The 19,730-nt window shown below is 39.8% G+C and overlaps 1 protein-coding gene across 3 annotated transcripts in view; it reads right to left on the bottom strand.

The window, feature by feature from the left end:
* The window catches only part of srgap3 (SLIT-ROBO Rho GTPase activating protein 3), a 68,651-nt gene that overhangs the window by 24,905 nt on the left and 24,016 nt on the right, over positions 1-19,730 (bottom strand). Inside the window, exons 3-6 of one of the 3 annotated variants that reach the window (XM_089010540.1) lie at positions 13,984-14,146; positions 12,364-12,426; positions 7,389-7,574; positions 2,712-2,840 (exon numbers count right to left, since the gene is read on the bottom strand). In XM_089010540.1, the coding sequence (XP_088866666.1) occupies positions 2,712-2,840; positions 7,389-7,574; positions 12,364-12,426; positions 13,984-14,146 (541 nt within the window). Of the gene's footprint in view, positions 1-2,711; positions 2,841-5,559; positions 5,743-7,388; positions 7,575-12,363; positions 12,427-13,983; positions 14,147-19,730 lie in introns of those variants that run through there. The other 2 variants (XM_089010538.1, XM_089010539.1) reach the window with 2 other exon arrangements.

The following is a 19,730-nucleotide window of genomic DNA, read 5'->3' as shown; positions in this document are numbered from 1 at the left end:
GCAGCTCAGGAAGGATTTGGGATGCCGTTCAGTGTCCAGACAATTGATCCAACCGAGCAGAACAAGACCAAAAGACTGGAATAGCCACAAATCAGTATCTCCATATAACCGCTTAACATTTATCTATCATAAAGAGCAAATGACAGATATGAAATACATTTCTCGCTACGCATCACTGCATGCAGACGAATTTAATGACATGGTGTCTGACTCCAGACCGCTCTTGATGTAGTGCCATATGGCGTCCTCGGGGGGGAAACACCAGTCACAACATTAAATCACGAAGAAATACAAGAAGAATCAATTGCAACGAACAGGGTGGCAAGTCTTTCAAATTTGGAATAGCACCATGACATATTTTTTCATTGGCATCTAGAAAATAGTCATCTTTCTTCAGGAAGACGTGTGATATCATGTAATGATTAAATACAAATAATGATGAAATGGTTCGCAAATAGCAAAAATAACTGACGGCCATTGAAACGCACTAATAGAATAAATAAATCCTCCAAAGAAATTGTAATATCGTATTTTTTGGACTACCGTCAAGGCCTGCAAAGCCTTCTCTGCTGGCCTAAAAATATCTGAATCACTGACTGATCTTAATTATATTTTGTCCATGAATTCTGATTAAATAATTCCAAATTGTCTTTTACCTTCCTTTCATTACTTTTCCGCTGTTGCGCTGCATCCCGATGTGTGTTTTTGTATTTCAATATTTAACCAATCACATTTCAGGCATGATTTGTTACAAGATCAAAAATCTACCTGGAAGCTTTCACAATCAGTTCTGCAGGCCCTGGAGCATAAAATAAGTGTTGATCAAACTGTTGCTTTAACCAATAAGATTTCGAGTTGGCAACCCAAAAGAGGTACCAACCAACCAACCTTGAAGGCGCGAGTCAACATCAGAGTTTTTGCAAACTATGATTGGCTAGTCATTAGCCAATCATAGTTTGCAAAAACTGCTCTGATAACAAGCCACTAATGATGAGCACACTGGACAGCGCTAGCAGACTGTATCGGTAGCAAGCTGCATAAGCAAATATATTAGTGTGCTGATTTATCAATTCATAATGGCTGGAGAAGGAGAAGAAATGGATTTGGTTGGAGATTTCCTGTTAAAGCCATTTTCAAGACAGACTTTACGGAAAAATGGACATTATTAAGAAAGGTTGGTCAATTATTTCCTGGCTAATGGTACCCGATACTGGACTTGTCGTAAATCACACCATACTCCTTACAGTCCGGATTGATTCATACATAGCACTACTGAAGGCCTAGCGATGAAATCCACGGTCCGCTACTGCCAGACTATAAGTATAATATAAGTATTGTAAGGGCCATGTTCAAGGAATGACATATTTTAAAAACGTTTCCAAATATAAAGTGCACTGGATTATAGGTGGCATTGGTCGGCTTTTGAAAAAAAAAAAAAAAAAAAGCCATCTTTTAGGTGCGCCTTACAGTGCGGAAAATACACTGTCATTTTCATAACAACCCTCACCTCCCATTTACAAACAAAAAAAACGTATATATTGAATGAAAAGAAATACATAAATAGATGACTACTCAGGTCCACAGTATAAAGGTTGAGAAGCACTGATACATTAAGAAAGTAAGCGCCGTGCTGTGGTGACCACTCGGAGGTGTAACCATCCTTTCCCTCAAAGAACAGATCAATGCCTATTCTCAATATGACACTGTGACTACAATATTCGAAGAGAAGATTAGTCACATCCACTGATTTCAACCATACAGACTAAAGGAAATCCAATGGAATCAGTCTACCGCGGCTTGTTTATGAGAGCGCATCGATAACCTCAACCGTGTTGACATTTGGTAGACTAAAATTAGGAAAGGCTGGGGTGGATTATGCATAAACCAATGACGCAGAGCAGGGATGTCAAACTCATTTTTCGTCGCAGGTCACATAGTAGGTACGGTATCCTCTCAATGAATTTGGGCAAATCATTTAAATGTTTCATCTCCTCGACATAGTACATACAGAACACACAATAAATCACAGGTGTCAAAGTCAAGGCCCGCGGGCCAAATCCGGCCCGCCACATCATTTTTTTCGGCCCGCGAAAGCAAATCAAACTTGTTAAATTCCATGATGATTGCTAAAATCTGAGCCAAAATGTCATATTTTTGGATGTCAACCACAATAAAAGTCATTGTTCTTGACTTCAGATTTGAAAACGAGTTATTCATTAATTTGCTGTGTGCTCTATATGTAATATTTGAAGGGATTTAAACATTCTAATGGGTTCCCCAAATTCATAACGGCCCTCGAGAGGAAACCATAACTACAATGTGGCCCGCGGCAAAAAATGACTTTCACACCCCTGCAATAAATGAATGAATAACTAATTTTCAAATCGGAGGTCAAGAATAATGACTGTTATTGTGGTTTACATATGACAATTTAAAATTTTGGTTCAGACTTTAGCAAGAATCATGACACTTGACATGCTTGATTTTGCTTTTGCGGGGCGGATGTGGGCTAGCGGGCCTTGACTTTGACACCCGTAACGTAGAGTGAATGCATTCGATGATACAATTGCATGAATTAAAATTTGGTATGGAACACCAATTGCGAAGACAAGAAAAAAAATGCAACGTGGCCATCAAGTTTAAGTGTGCGACACACTGCAATCGTCACACTTTGATCTCGCCACGTAAACAACCGCGTGTTGCGTACTTACATCGATCATATCGGCGACATCGTGGATGTAATATTTGGCCACCACCGCGTTTGTCGCTGCCAGGTTCAACAAATAGTCGTTGCGAGCTTTGGTGCACTTCAGTTTATTTTCCGAGTACTTGGCTTGCCTCTATAGAGGAGAGAACAGAAGGGAAGGGGGAGAAAAACACATCAGTGGTTAAATCAAGAAGATGTGTGTGTGTGCGTGTGTGTGTGTGTGCGTGCGTGTAAATGTGTGTGCGTGTGAGGCAGCTGTAGTCCTGGGACCCTCCAAGAGGCAGAGATGGTAGCGGCAAATTTGGAAACACTCCAGGGAAGCCGCATCTACATTAGTCATGTGTTAAGCGGCGCGGGCAGACTTGTGTTTAGTCATCAATGTGTTTCTCAGCACTCTGGAGACTTCACAATGCTGACAAAAAAAGGCTGAGACTTTATCAGCCGGTGCGCTCAGCAGGCCAAATGCATCTGATGAGAGCCAACATTATACAAGAGTCATAGTACAATTTATGCCTCGACAAATACCGGGTATAATGTTGAGCTACATGACTGTGGAACATGATGAGGAAATATGGAGAACGATCCGATCATGATGGAGGAACGACAATAATATTAAAGGCCAACTGACATCACTTTTTTGTTTCCTAACTGACATCAGAAAAACGTTTTATAGCATCTAAAATGCCCATAACACGCAGTATGATATTTTTAGTCAAATGCAAAACACCAATAAAAATGACTTAAAGTGTCTAAAAAGTACTTCAATTTGAAACCGGAAGTGGCCAGTTTCAGAAAGTCCCGCCCCCTTATTCGTGGTGTCACGCCAAGACGTCTTGCCTTGCTCGAGAATCAAAACAATGGCTTCAGATTTGGGAAAGATGCTTTCTTGCTACTCATCCAGTTATAAATATGATTCAAATAGTTCTGAAGAGGAAAGCATACATGTTTGCAATCGATTAAAGAATTTATTCCGGTCATTTTGATGTATCTGGGATTGACGTACTCTCCTTTTGCTTGCATAAGTTTTCTCCAAGTCATCTAGCTTCCTTTCCTATTTTATATTTGCCCGTTGGGCTAATTCAAGACCCTAAATTGTGAGGGAGAATGGTCATTTGTCCATGTGTGACCAGAGATTGGCGAGTGACCAGCGTGTGTACCCTAGCTGCTTATGCAAAGTCAGCCAGACGAGGTTCCAAGTTACCCGCAACCCAAATGAGGGCATATGGAAATGGCGGTGTACCTAATGAAATGGCTGTTGAGTGCACTTGACTTTTTTTTTTACAAGCAAAATGTAGTTGCATGGAACCATTCAACTGTTTTTTTTTTTTGCACTGACTGAACAGAATAGCTTCTTTTCAGACCGCGTGCACTTTTTTTGCTCTATGATGCCTAAAGCCTGCGGGATGCAAATTTCAGCGGTATCACGTAAGTAGGGAGGCTATTTCCACCTCAAAGTGTGAGGCAGAGACAACATCAATAGCTTTGAAACGCGGGACGAGTGGGGAGGAATGTTCACTGCGGTGCGGCGTTATAAAAGAGGCCTCAATTCCCAAGCAGGCTCCATTCACATATAAATCGGAAACGCTGTCATCCTCTGAGCCTTTTGATTTCCTGCACCTGATATGAAGGGAATTTCATTTGCATGAGGAAATTCCAAAAACTGTTGAAAGTTATTGAGCTCTGCCGCAGTCAAATGCTTTTAGCCTAAAGTTACGCAGTCTCCTCAGCGGGTTTTTGACTGCACAAACTTAATAATAATACATTTAATTTCTAAGCGCCTTTCAAAACTCTCAAGGACACTTTACAGTCACTGGATATTTTTGTGCAGGTGAGCAGTGGCAGCCAATTGCGCCAGCGTTCACTCATTGCTGCCACACTATTACAGTATACTGTGTGTGTGTGTATATATATATATATATATATATATATATATATATATATATATATATATATATATATATATATATATATATATATACACACATATATATATATATACATATATACACATATATATATATATATACATATATACACATATATATATATATATATACATATATATATATATATATATACATATACATATACATATATATATATATATATATATATATATATATATATATATATATATATACACCTCCAGTTATGAATATGATTCAAATAGTTCTGAAGAGGAAAGCATACATGTTTGCAATCAATGAAATAATTTATTCCATGCCATTTTGAGGCAACATTGGGGAGAAACGATCACCAGAAAACAGGCATAAAATGGCGACCTCCTGTGGCCACCTCCGTTTCCACAGGCTGATAAATTCCTTATATGGAGCTTGGACACCCGCCTCTGGCGGCTTTTGGGCGCAACACAAGGTTTTCAGACCAAACAATTCAGCAAAATACATTGACGTGATGGAAGGACTGCTACAATGTGTCTTTTTTTCCGGTCAGGGGGCGTTCCTTTAGTGACGTCACGTACGGACTCGTCACCAACTCAAAAACAAGACTTCCTGAATACTCAGCGCGATTCTTAAAACGTAAAATATAGCTATATGCGGTGGAATCTTATTAAAATACGGCCAGCAGAAGTCATTTGAAGCCATTTTACAAATTATGGACACAACTTGTCCGGAGACGTCGGTTGTCCTTTAATGTTGTTCCTTGCCACGTTATTGTTAATTATATATAATTATATCATTGTTAATTATATACTCCATTTGAACCTATTTCATACTCTGTTTTACTTTGATTATTTATTATTATTCATATGAAGACACTCGGCATAAATAGCTAAACTCTTTTAACCGTGTTCTCGATACATGATAGGATGGAGCTCTCCAATAAATACCCACCTTCTCTTTCATCTTCTCGATCTTCCTAACGGAGCTGCGTCTGGACTGGCGGTCTTCATGCCGCAGGAGGTTCACGTTGAGATCCCCCGACTTGCTGAACTGCTTTTCCTCCTGTTTCTCCGCATCTTTCAGCTTGCTCTCTGCACTGATGCTCTCCGTGTGGTACATGTGATACGTCTTCATCACCTGTGGAGGATATTCCAAAGTTCAAACCGTGGCTGCCATTTACAGCCTGCTAATATTGTGATCTCATTGGACAGATTTAATTGCCAGGTTTTGGGGGGGGATGCTGAAAAGTCATAAAATGTGCCAGTTGTTACTTAAAGGGCAACCAACGTCACTTTTTTGTTTTTTAACTGACATCAGAAAAACGTTTTATAGCATCTAAAATACCCAAAACATGCAGTATGATATTTTTAGTCAAATGCAAAACACCAATAAAAATAACTTAAAGTTTCCAATATCTGCAAAAAATTGAGCTGCGAATTGGGCATTTTCAGAAAGTCCCGCCCCCAGTTCGTGAAGTCACGAGAGTCTTGCATTGCTGGAGAATCAAAACAATGGTTTCAGATTCGGAGAATATGTTTTCTTGTTACACATCCAGTTATGAATATGATCCAAATAGTTCTGAAGAGGAAAGCATACATGTTTGCAATCGATTAAAGAATTTATTCCATGCCATTTTGATACATTTAATTTCTAAGCGCCTTTCAAAACTCTCAAGGACATTTTACAGTCACTGGATATTTTTGTGCGGGTGAGCAGCGGCAGCCAATTGCGCCAGCGTTCACTCATTGCTGCCACACTATTACAGTATACTGTGTGTATATATATATATATATACACATATATACATATATATATACACACATATATACATACATATATACATATATACATACATATATACATATATACACACATATATATATATATATACATATATATATATATATATATATATACACATATATATACATATATATACACACACACACACACACACACACACACACACACACACACACACACACACACACACACACACACACACACACACACACACACACACACACACACACACACACACACACACACATATACATATATATATATACACCTCCAGTTATGAATATGATTCAAATAGTTCTGAAGAGGAAAGCATACATGTTTGGAATCAATGAAATAATTTATTCCATGCCATTTTGAGGCAACATTGGGGAGAAACGATCACCAGAAAAGAGACATAAAATGGCGACCTCCTGTGGCCACCTCCGTTTCCACAGGCTGATAAATTCCTTATATGGAGCTTGGACACCCGCCTCTGGCGGCTTTTGGGCGCAACACAAGGTTTTCAGACCAAACAATTCAGCAAAATACATTGACGTGATGGAAGGACTGCTACAATGTGTCTTTTTTTCCGGTCAGGGGGCGTTCCTTTAGTGACGTCACGTACGGACTCGTCACCAACTCAAAAACAAGACTTCCTGAATACTCAGCGCGATTCTTAAAACGTAAAATATAGCTATATGCGGTGGAATCTTATTAAAATACGGCCAGCAGAAGTCATTTGAAGCCATTTTACAAATTATGGACACAACTTGTCCGGAGACGTCGGTTGTCCTTTAATGTTGTTCCTTGCCACGTTATTGTTAATTATATATAATTATATCATTGTTAATTATATACTCCATTTGAACATATTTCATACTCTGTTTTACTTTGATTATTTATTATTATTCATATGAAGACACTCGGCATAAATAGCTAAACTCTTTTAACCGTGTTCTCGATACATGATAGGATGGAGCTCTCCAATAAATACCCACCTTCTCTTTCATCTTCTCGATCTTCCTAACGGAGCTGCGTCTGGACTGGCGGTCTTCATGCCGCAGGAGGTTCACGTTGAGATCCCCCGACTTGCTGAACTGCTTTTCCTCCTGTTTCTCCGCATCTTTCAGCTTGCTCTCTGCACTGATGCTCTCCGTGTGGTACATGTGATACGTCTTCATCACCTGTGGAGGATATTCCAAAGTTCAAACCGTGGCTGCCATTTACAGCCTGCTAATATTGTGATCTCATTGGACAGATTTAATTGCCAGGTTTTGGGGGGGGATGCTGAAAAGTCATAAAATGTGCCAGTTGTTACTTAAAGGGCAACCAACGTCACTTTTTTGTTTTTTAACTGACATCAGAAAAACGTTTTATAGCATCTAAAATACCCAAAACATGCAGTATGATATTTTTAGTCAAATGCAAAACACCAATAAAAATAACTTAAAGTTTCCAATATCTGCAAAAAATTGAGCTGCGAATTGGGCATTTTCAGAAAGTCCCGCCCCCAGTTCGTGAAGTCACGAGAGTCTTGCATTGCTGGAGAATCAAAACAATGGTTTCAGATTCGGAGAATATGTTTTCTTGTTACACATCCAGTTATGAATATGATCCAAATAGTTCTGAAGAGGAAAGCATACATGTTTGCAATCGATTAAAGAATTTATTCCATGCCATTTTGAGGCAACATTGGGGAGAAACGATCACCATAAAGGGCACAAAATGGCGACCTCCTGTGGCCACCTCCGCTTCCACAGGCTGATAAGTTTTCAACAGTAGCCAAAATGGAACTGTATAATGCCACTTAGCAGTTTTTTTGACAACGATACTAGTGCAGCGTGTTCTACCGGAAACAAATTCCTTGTGTGTTCTACATACTTGGCAATAAAGATGATTCTGATTCTGATTAATTCCTTATATGGGGCTTGGATGCCCTCTTCTGGCGGCTTTTGGGTGCAACACAGTTCTCAGACCAAACATGTACAGCAAAATACATTGACGTGATTGAAGGACTGCTACAATGTGTGTTTTTTTTTCGGTCAGGGGGCGGTCCTTTCATGACGTCACGTACGGACTCGTCACCAACTCAAAAACAAGACTTCCTGAATATTCAGAGCGAGTCTTAAAACGTAAAATATGGAGTCTTATTAAAATACGCTCAGTCGAAGTCATTTGAAGCCATTTTACAAATTATGGACACAACTTGTCCGGAGACGTCGGTTGTCCTTTAAGGTACATTTTATGAGAGATGTTCTCTTGCACATTCTTCAGTTCTTTCCAAAGGCTGCTTCGCTCTTTCACGGTGGCCTGGTGGATCATTCAAAGCAATGTCAGCACACGTGGAATTTCACAACAGAACACCGGAAGCCGAGCCATCCTCGCCTCCCCCTCCTCAATGTGCTTGAAGAATAGTCTTTTTTTTCCTGTCTCTCTCTAATCATCCTCCCTACTACAATTTTAATATTACAAGATGACCTCAGGTTTGTCATGGCGGAAGGCCTGGAAAAAAAGTCCCATGTGTTCCTGTTGAATGTAACCATATGCTTCTTTGTAAGTCTTGTAAAGTGTCACCCAGATGTGAGTGAGTGGTGTCTTTTAACGACCTGAAAGCAATTAGATTTGTTTTCATCTTTCTTTTTTTTTTAAGATCCCAGGATGTTGAACAGTCAACATAAACAGTGACACAAGAAGAACTTTCATCTCAAGCACTGCCTTTGAGTTAAACCCCTGAGATAATATTTTCTAATGTTGCCTTTGAAGAAGCTCTATTTAGGACCGTCATTGTATGCCACAACATGAAAGACCACCACGCCCCAGGAAGGTTCTGGGGCGGCGGGTTGTAGGGAGTTAGGAACAACAGAGTGACAAAACAACTGGAAGGTAAATATTTGGGAGAATAATAAAGGCAAAAAAAAAAAAAAAATCAATTCAGAAGGATACAATGACATGCAAGCATGTAAAATGAATACAGAGGTTGGCTAATGTGATTTTATTTTGGTTACTATCTGATTAATGTCTGGTTTGTATTATTATTCACATTGAAATTAACTGAAACATCAATGTTCTGCCGCTCTAAAACCCCCACAATTTTATGAGCTATGTGTTTTTAACACATTCACTGCCATACATGCAAAAATATGTCCACTCTAGTGCCAGGGTCATTGTCACTCTAATTCCAGGACCCACATAATACAGAGTTTTAGGACAACATAAACATTCAATGCATCTTAAGAAAACTTAGACTCTCATCTTTCATCAGAAAATAAGAGTTAATTCCTAAATTATATGGGTCTGGAGTTATATGAGCTTGAAATGAGGGCAGCTGTCCAAAATAAAATGCAATGCAGTCATTGATTCATATAGCGCTTTAATAACAGCTGAAGCTGGAACAAAGCACTAACATGGAAATAAGGAAAAAGCTGCCCCCTTGTGGAAAGGAAAAAAAACACTGCCAGAGGCCATGGCCAGCGCTTTATTGGCACCCAAGCAAGAAAACCCAAAACCCCAAAAAAGTCGGGAATGGTCCTACACGTCACATTTTTAATTCCCGAATAAATTCGGGAATGGCAGTGAATGAGAAAAATAGCCTAACATTAAAGCTAACATTAGCTAACATGAATGATAATGGGCCTGTTGTCTTTCCCGTGTTTTTGACCGTGAGGGTTCTCAATTGTACAGAGGTGTGAATTTTAGAGGGAAGGGGTGTTGTGTTGAACCCTATGATTGACTGGCCTTTAGTCTAGGGGTGGCCTCTAGCTCACCTACAGCGCTAATTAAGACATGTACTTCATTAGCGTAAGTAATGTAGTGCCCATTAAGCCCCAAATACTGTTGGATTTTATGACATAACTCTTAAAATGTGGGGAAAATCCTGCCGCGGATGACAGGAAAAAGTCAACAAAAGCGTGAATGACAAACCGAGGCAATGAAGGAAAGAGAAGTCTCCACCTGAGGGTTTCTAAATCCGTGTCGCTATTAATAAGACAAACAAGGGCACAGCCAACAGACAGCTGGTGGTCCGTCACGAAGATGAGATCAGCTTTATTGATCTCGCTCGGGATATGACCTCTGTAGAACCGGAAATTAACAGAAACCGAAACAGAGAATCATTACATCTTCCTGAGCCATGTTGCTTGAAAATATCAACGGTGGATTTTCAGGCTTTTTTTGCTCTTTCCTCAGTTTATGGTTTGGCAGAGTGGAAATATGTTATTCGCTCACGGCCATCCATGTCTGGCCCAGGAGGCGGGGATTTCACAGTTTTCTTGGCTGTCAATGAAAACCATTAGAAGAAAAATCACTACGTGTTTTTACTAAGTGGCTATTGATTTGGCTATTTGTGAGGGAAAGAAAAACACTAACAAGTTGGGCGAGGGGCGGAAAAAATGAGTTCAACTCCTTCAAAAATGCTTTCCTATTAAATACAACGGAAGCACAGAAGTTGAATGTACCTGAGGTCATGACATTTGCAATTATGTCTCCAAATTCGCGACTGCTGTCATGTATGATGTTACAAGCAAGTCTAGTTCTCAGCACTGGGCTGTTGCTTGAATAAAAGAACGGCATTAAGTTTAAAGGGCAACCGACGTCACTTTTTTGTTGTTTAACTGACATCAGAAAAACGTTTTATAGCATCTAAAATGCCCAAAACACGCAGTCTGATATTTTTATTCAAATGCAAAACACCAATAAAAATGACTTAAAGTGTCCAAAAGCTGCAAAAAAAATCGAACTGCGGATTGGGCATTTTCATAAAGCCCCACCCCCTGTTCGTGATGTCACGCCAAGACGTCTTGCATTGCTGGAGAATCCAAACAATGGCTTCAGATTCGGAGAATATGCTTTCTTGTTACACATCCAGTTATGAATATGATTCAAATAGTTCTGAAGAGGAAAGCATACATGTTTGCAATCGATTAAAGAAGTCCTCCTGTGCCATTTTGAGGCATCCGGACTGCAATGTAGCGTCCCACAAAAGAGGCAAAAAAAATGGAAACCACCTCCTGTGAGGAATGAATCAGCCCGTTTCCACAGGCTGATACATTCCTTGCATGGAGCTTGGACTCCCTCTTCTGGCAGCTTTTGGGTGCAACACAAGGTTTTCAAACAAAACAGTACAGGATAATACATGGACGTGATGGAAGGACGCTACAATGCGTCTTTTACGGTCAGGAGGCGGTCCTTTACTGACATCACGTACGGACTCGTCACCAACTGAAAAACAAGACTTCTTGAATGTTCAGCGTGAGTCTTGAAATGTAAAATATAGCTATATGCGGTGGAATCTTGTTAAAATACGCTCAGTAGAAGTCATTTGAAGCAATTTTACAAATTATGGACGCAACTTGTCGGGAGACGTCGGTTGTCCTTTAAGTCGTCATGATAATGGCGAGAAAGTTGTTTGCCGAAAAGGCTCATTTAGAAAATACCAACACGCCAAATTTGATAAATCGAACAGTACTGAGAAAAGATGATGTAGCATGTGAGGAAACAAAGCAGCAGGGAGGGCGAAAATAAAAGTGCATTGTCAAAGGAAAAAAAAAAAGATGCACTTTGCGTAATCCATTTTTCGCCCGCAAGCTCCCAATGTGGCTGCAGTTTGCAGATAAAAACAAAATGATGTGCTATATGACAAAATAACCCCTTCGGGTATTAATCCACACATGAGAATCATGAATCTAAAGGAGCACATATGAGGCAATAAAATACTGCACCGCTTTATCGGATCTGCAATTTTTTTACATTATTATCATCAAAATGGTGCAATTAATACACTTTTTAAAAAAGATTTAGTCTGCAACATGAAGATTCAGCGCATTCACATTTATGTTAACTGATATGAGAAGTAACAATTAAAAGTTGAGAAAACTAGAAAGGAAAAGAATGAAAGAACACGAGGCAAGGTGCGCGATACAGTTCAATAATAAAGCTCATAAAAATAATTGTAGTCAAGCTCAATGTTGTACTTACCGTATAAAGTTCATTGGTCACCTTCACCAGCTCCTCATGCATTTGGATGCCAATGTCCTTGCTCTGAAAAACAACAGAATAACAAAACCCCAGGTCGTGTGTCAAAGGTCAAAAACTATTCAACATATTAAAACTCCAAGACATGTAAAAATATTCTTTTATATTTAGAATGTCAGTGTGTTGCCCATCTGAAGGTACGCTGTGAATAAATTCAATTTCCTCTAAGGACTTTGCTTAGAAAACCTGCAGAGATGCTTGTTTGCTGTAAACCACAAAAAGCCCATTGATGTACATATACTTTTATCGGCTCTCAAAGGAGATACAGGAAGTTGAATCTAGCGGATCTGTTCAATTTGTGGGATTGTTCGTTTGGGTGTACTACATGAAACATGCTGCCCTCCCAAAAAAATGAAGGTATAAGTTAATTTATGGAGTGTAGACAAAAATGTGGTGATGTGTGCAAACTCCGTTTATTTGTTTTAGTCCCATCAAACTAGATGCGTAATATACTTCAAAGTCCCAAAAGGGCTTGGGTGGCTGGTGAATGGCATGAGTGCGCATCAATGGCTCTAAAGTGAGACAGACTGGAGCATGTACTGCAGAGAGCAGAGGCTCTGGGGGGGCAGCGAGGGTTCAGGCAGGCAATGAATAAATGTGATGCAACACGCTGTAAGAATGGGAATGGTTTTGGAACGATCCGCCAGAAATGCAACATCGTTGAGAAGCCTGTGAATGTTGAGTCGACGAAATGCCACACCTCAAGTAGTTGTCATTGTCAGAATAAAGGTCAGACGGAAAGAGAATTCCCAGTTTCTGGGGTAACTAGTTTCTGTTGAAGCAGGGTGGAGACTCCTGACATTATTGACACGTCCCAAAGTTCTGATGTTTGGATAAGGCCAGAAACATCCAAGCTATAAATGCTGCTCACGTCTAGACAAAAAAATTGTCCAGGGCTATGCAACCCCCACTTTTCAGCATGCTTCTGCTTCTCCAGGACATCAAACCCCACCCAGAGCTAATAACACACTGGCACAATGCAATAAGATCCAATAATATAGAACGTTTTTGACATCACATACCGGTTGAGACATGTAATGCCGCTCACGAACCGGCAACCTGCTTTTAAATTACCAGTTTTAAAACCACCGTTACTGACAACAAAGATAATTATAGAGTCATTGAAAAAGTGTTATTCTACTGCACAACAAATGTAAAATAAAATAACACAGTGAACTCCTAAGAAATGGACCAATTAGGAATAATGATTACACTTTATAATGTAAACATTTTGAAGTTGTAATCCTGCCTACGGCGTAAGCATCATTGTAAATGTCACACAATTGAATGCTGCTTTCATCTGGTGGGTACACTGAAGTCATTTCTGCCTCAGAAATAACACGGTGGCTTTAGTTACTAGCAAAAACCAACATTGAGCCATCTGTAAATGCTAGCTGTCCTGATCATTTACAAATGGAGCATTACGTACCAAGCTAGCTAGGTATATAGCAAGGTATGTAGCTGGGTGGGTGGATGGATGGATAATAAAAATTATTTGTATTCTATGCTATTCTCACAGTGAAATGTGAGGCCGCACCGCAAACGAATTAAGCATCCACTGACCTTCTTGAAGAGGCGGATGACATCCTCGCTAATCTGGGCCAAGCGCAGAATGACGTTGTTGGTGTAGATGTCACTGAGGGTGGCATGGTCACGACTCTCGCGTCTGGTCTGGTTCAGCACCAGGTACCAGCAGTTCACAGAAGACAACAGGTGCTGGTCTTTCCTAGAAAACAAGAAAATAAACCATGAGGATGTAGATAATTGGTCATTTTTATGAAGTATTCATTGTGTTCCATTTTACAGGTTGTTGGAAAGGTTAAACATTTGTCTCCCATGACAAATAAGCAGCGGCAGTCATTTTAAGCATAGTTGCTGAATGAAAATATTGTAAAACATAAAATGTGATTCTGTTTTTGGCTAATCCACTGGCGTTTACATGAACCGAAAACATGTCAGTTTAGCCCCGCTCATCTGTTAAAAGTTAACAAGTGCAGAAAATCATTTTGGCGGTGCGATTATGTAATTAGCTGACTTGACAGTCGGCATAGTCCTTGTGAAAGATTTGTTGACAAAATAGGTCACGTCATTTCATATTCAACAAACACGCCAGAACACTGGTACAGTAAAGTCTCGTTATATCGATATTCAAGGGAGTCCGAAAAAATATCGATATAACCGGGACTATCGATATATCCGACCCTGTTTGCATGTAATTTTCTCCGTGCGTGCATAGAAATAGTATCGATATAACCGGGACTATCGATATATCCGATATCGATATAACGAGACTTTACTGTATTTGAAAACAACTACCTAAAAAATGAATTGCCCAAAATATGCCCCCTTTTAGACATCAACTGGTTAAATGTAGAATGATGCACAGGCCTACTTTGCCGCATAATGACTTTAAGCGCTTGGCGGCAAGAGTGCTTTCAAATCCAAAGAGTATTGCATATACACCACGAGACAACTACAGAGACACATATGGTATGCTTCCAAAGCCATTCCCTCTGTGTCATGATTCTGTCGGCACATTCAATCAGTCAATCCACTCTGAGGACCAGAAACGAGAGAGGAGGAAATGAGAGCAAATCATTACCACTGTGTTTTGGTGGTGGGGGATTTGTGTGTGTGTGCGTCTTTGTGTGTGTTTGGTGTGTTTGGGTTTGAGACTACGCAGCCGCAACAACATCAAAGGCGAGCCCCGAGATATGACGCTAATGCTAATCATTGACGCTAATGCTTTATGAGGCTGATATCCAGCTACAAGTGCTGGGAATCAGAGAGTAACTCACACAACCATATCAGCACTCTTAACCTGTGTGGCATGCTTGAGCCCCCCCAACCCCGAGTTCTTGTTTTCATTGAAGTTAGTTAGCCAGCTAGCTTGTTCTGTAGCAGGATTAGTAAGAAGCTCGGATAGTCACATTTGGAGTTGTTTTTTTTCTCCCTAAACAGCGATTATCAACAAACAAACACACCATTAAAACGATAAAAACACTTTATTTGAGTAATAAATTGTTTGGTTCTGTTGTCTTAGGCCCAAAACCAGTACCCACACTTACACTCCTGTGCCCCTCGATTGCGCATTCCTGTTGAGGCAGCGAGTGTGTGACGCCACCACATTCTCCAAAATGATATAAACAATTACATAACTATACAACACAATAGAATAATATTGGATTTAGAAACAGAACATGTGCCATGATCAATATACAAAGGGAATTTAAATTGATCCATTATTAATTATGTATTTTTTGAGCAAAATCAAGTCTAAAGTAGACCACATTGTGATTCCCTCTTCTGGGATGGGCTGTTTCTTCATCATAATTGTCTGTTCTTTTGTAGTGATCCCAGCTGAGCTTCCAAACTGCTGAAATGGGCTGCAGATAAGTCTCCTGTGCTGTTTGGGGACCATGCGCCTCCAAATTCTGCTCATCCTTAAAGGACAACCGACGTCACTTTTTTTGTTTTTTAACTGACATCAGAAAAACGTTTTATAGCATCTAAAATACCCAAAACACGTAGTATGAGATTTTTAGTCAAATGCAAAACACCAATAAAAATGACTTAAAGTGTCCAAAATCTGCAAAAAATTGAGCTGCGAATTGGGCATTTTCAGAAAGTCCCGCCCCCAGTTCGTGACATCACACCAAGACGTCACCAATGGCTTCAGATTCGGAGAATATGCTTTCTTGTTACACATCCAGTTATGAATATGATTCAACTGGTTCCGAAGAGGAAAGCATACATGTTTGCAATCGATTAAAGAATTTATTTGGGCCATTTTGAGGCAACATTGGGGGGAAATCTCTCACCCAAAAAAAGAGGCACAAAATGGCAACGTCCTGTGGCCACCTCCGTTTCCACAGGCTGATAAATTCCTTATATGGCGCTTGGATGCCCTCTTCTGGCCTTCTGGCGGCTTTTTGGTGCAACACGAGGTCCCCAGACCAAACAAGTACAGCAAAATACATTGACGTGATGGAAGGACCGCTACAATGCGTCTTTTTTACGGTCAGGGGTGGTCCTTTAGTGACATCACGTACGGACTCGTCACCAACTCAAAAACAAGACTTCCTGAATATTGAGCGCGAGTCTTAAAACGTAAAATATAGCTACGGTGGAATCATTGTAAAATGCGCTCAGTAGAAGTCATTTGAAGCCATTTTACAAATTATGGACACAACTTGTCCGGAGACGTCGGTTGTCTTTTAAAAGTGGCCAGACTTTCCTCAGCACATCTTAAAGCAAAGCCACCCTCCTGATTTTATTAAGTAACCTTCGACACATAAAAGTAGACACTCACAACGCAAAGTATTTTAACACCACTGCCACCTACAAGCACAATATTATTCAAATTAATAGCAGGCAATGTCAGAGTCAAAGCAACAAGAGGACACAATGTTTTTTTTTCCGTTCCCACTAACCTCATTTCACAGTTGCGGGCGGCCGCTAATTAGACTTGCGCGTGACCCACATCTCTGGAAATATATCAACCTCTTAATAGTTCTTTTCTGACATCAAAGACCATCTTACAATTCTTCTTCCAATTGGCCCTATAAAGACGATGTTCTCTACAGAGTAATGGGTGGGATTTTTATGAAATGGCATTGCGTCGTGGGTATTTATTCATAGGATATCATTAACATGGAGAACCCCTTGTTATTTCTTCAATTTCTCCACTCCCAAAAAAAAGAAAAAAATACAATGCTGTGCTTTTTCAGACAGAGAAATTTGATTCAGGGATCAGCGCACTGCCCGACACCACCACAGAAAAACATAACCTGTGACTGTATAAAGTGACCTTGAGAGTTTTGAAAGGCGCTTAAAAATGAAATGTATTACTATTATATTGGGGTGCACCAACCACACTTTATGCTTGAATGCCATCATCTTAATCACCCAAATCCTGTGATGTTTCCCCAGCCAGGATTCTCAGAAGCCAATGTGTATCCATCAAACCAAACAAGACTGTTTGCTGAGTGCTGTTAATCCGCTACACACTGTCTGCCTGCTGCTTATCGACCAAACAACCGAGACAGCAAACTGTTTCAAAAGACAAAAATGGCACATGGGCATGCACCGCATATTCATTTTCCTTTTACTAGTTTGCAGCTCATGCCGTAGTTTTGCTTTGGGATGAAGATTGCCAATATTTGCGAATGCACAGCTGTATACAAGCAGGGGCCGCGGCTTCGGCATATAACTACAAAAGGTACATACGGTGAAGTGGCTGTATAACATGCTGATTTCCACCAGCTGTACAATGCATTGGGATAAGACCGACCTATCGATGGCCGCCTGTGAACCAGGCGTTGAGAATTAGTTTAACATCTGACCATCAAAATGCCACAAAGTATCAGATGTCCAAATACTTGTGTACATAGAGTACACACACTCCAGCCAATCTCTAAAATCCCCAAATGCGTTATGGTACAGACGAAACAAGAATTAACATTAATGATATTAGAGTACCGGAAACAAAAAATACAGTGATACCACTACTTACAGAATTAATTCGTTCCAGAATAAAACAATTTTTATTAACTAGAAAATATTGTAGAAAGTAGTGAAGTGTTTTACAATTAAATCTTTACCCCAAAAATTCTGACAAAATGCTTCCTATATCATAAAAATGCATCAAAATATCCATTAAAGGACAACCGACGTCACTTTTTTGTTTCCTAACTGACATCAGAAAAACGTTTTATAGCATCTAAAATACCCAAAACACGCAGTATGATATTTTTATTCAAATGCAAAACACCAATAAAAATGACTTAAAGTGTCCAAAATCTGCAAAAAATGGAGCTGCGAATTGGGCATTTTCAGAAAGTCCCGCCCCCAGTTCGTGACGTCACGAAAAGACGTCTTGCATTTCTGGAGAATCAAAACAATGGCTTCAGATGCGTAGAATATGCTATCTTGTTACACATCCAGTTATGAATATGATTAAAATAGTCCTGAAGAGGAAAGCATACATGTTTGCAATCGATTAAAGAATGTATTCCGTGCCATTTTGAGGCAACGTTGGGGGGAAATGTCTCACCCAAAAAGAGGCAGAAAATGGCCACCGAGCTTCTGTGAGGAATGAATCAGCCCGTTTCCACAGGCTGATAAATTCCTTACATGGAGCTTGGACGCCCTCTTCTCTCTTTCTGGTGCAACACGAGGTTTTCAGACCAAACAAGCATTGACGTGATGGAAGGACTGCTACAATGTGTCCTTTTTTTCGGTCAGGGGCGTTCCTTCAGTGACATCACGTACGGACTCGTCACCAACTCAAAAACAAGACTTCCGGAATATTCAGCACAAGTCTTAAAACGTAAAATATAGATATATGCGGTGGAATCTTTGTAAAATACTCTCAGTAGAAGTCATTTGAAGCCATTTTACAAATTATGGACACAACTTGTCCGGAGACGTCGGTTGCCCTTTAAGTGTCTTTGAGAGTTTAGAAAGGCGCTTATAAATGAAATGTATTATTATTATTATTATTATTATTATTTCCAAACTTGAAGTCGTCCCTTTTAGCCAATTGGATGCCAGGATGATGCCTGGTAATAGTCAATGGCAGAGCAGATATAACTGGTTTGCGTTCAAGAAACTCGGAGAAGTGAATGGCAGTCCACATTGTATTTTTACTTTTCATTTCTTGAAATTTCTTTGACAACAAGAGGTTGAATTTTCTCATTGAGACGTTTCCGAACTTGGAAATTTCGTATGAAGATATATTCATAAGTAGAGGTACCACTGCATTCTGTTTGATGGCTTTATGTCAACAAAATTGGTGGTTCACCATCAACCTAATTACAGTATTTTCTGGTCCATAAGGTGCATCAGAGTATCAAGAGCACCCCCAAAATGTTCCATATATAAGGTGCACTGGACTTTGAAGCACACTTTCAATGAATGACAAAGGTTTTCCAAATATAATACATAAATATATAAGTTGCGCACTACTTCTTCAACTGGTGGAAATGGAGTCAGTGGCTGCTGATAGTAGTTGACCTGTTGTCGCTCAATATTACTTCACATATAAGGTGTACCTGTGTATAAGGCGCAGGGTCATCTTTTGAAGAATATCAAGGAAAATACGGTACACAAAACACATTTGGGGGGGGGGGGGGTGTCACATCTTATTAACAGCATTTGTGATTACCCTTCTGCCTGGTCCAAAAGTGCACACACCAAATTGTTATCTTTTATTGTGACTTTCTGTGCTCAGTCTTAATTATTCCACCGTTTAATTACAATTAGCAGCAACTGCAGTGACAGTATATCTATTCATTATCCGCTTAATG

This window comes from Hippocampus bargibanti, linkage group LG12 (genome assembly GCF_051943395.1).
Source record: "Hippocampus bargibanti isolate YZ-2025 linkage group LG12, ASM5194339v1, whole genome shotgun sequence".
NCBI lineage: Eukaryota > Metazoa > Chordata > Actinopteri > Syngnathiformes > Syngnathidae > Hippocampus > Hippocampus bargibanti.
This window is presented reverse-complemented; position numbering and strand designations above follow the sequence as displayed.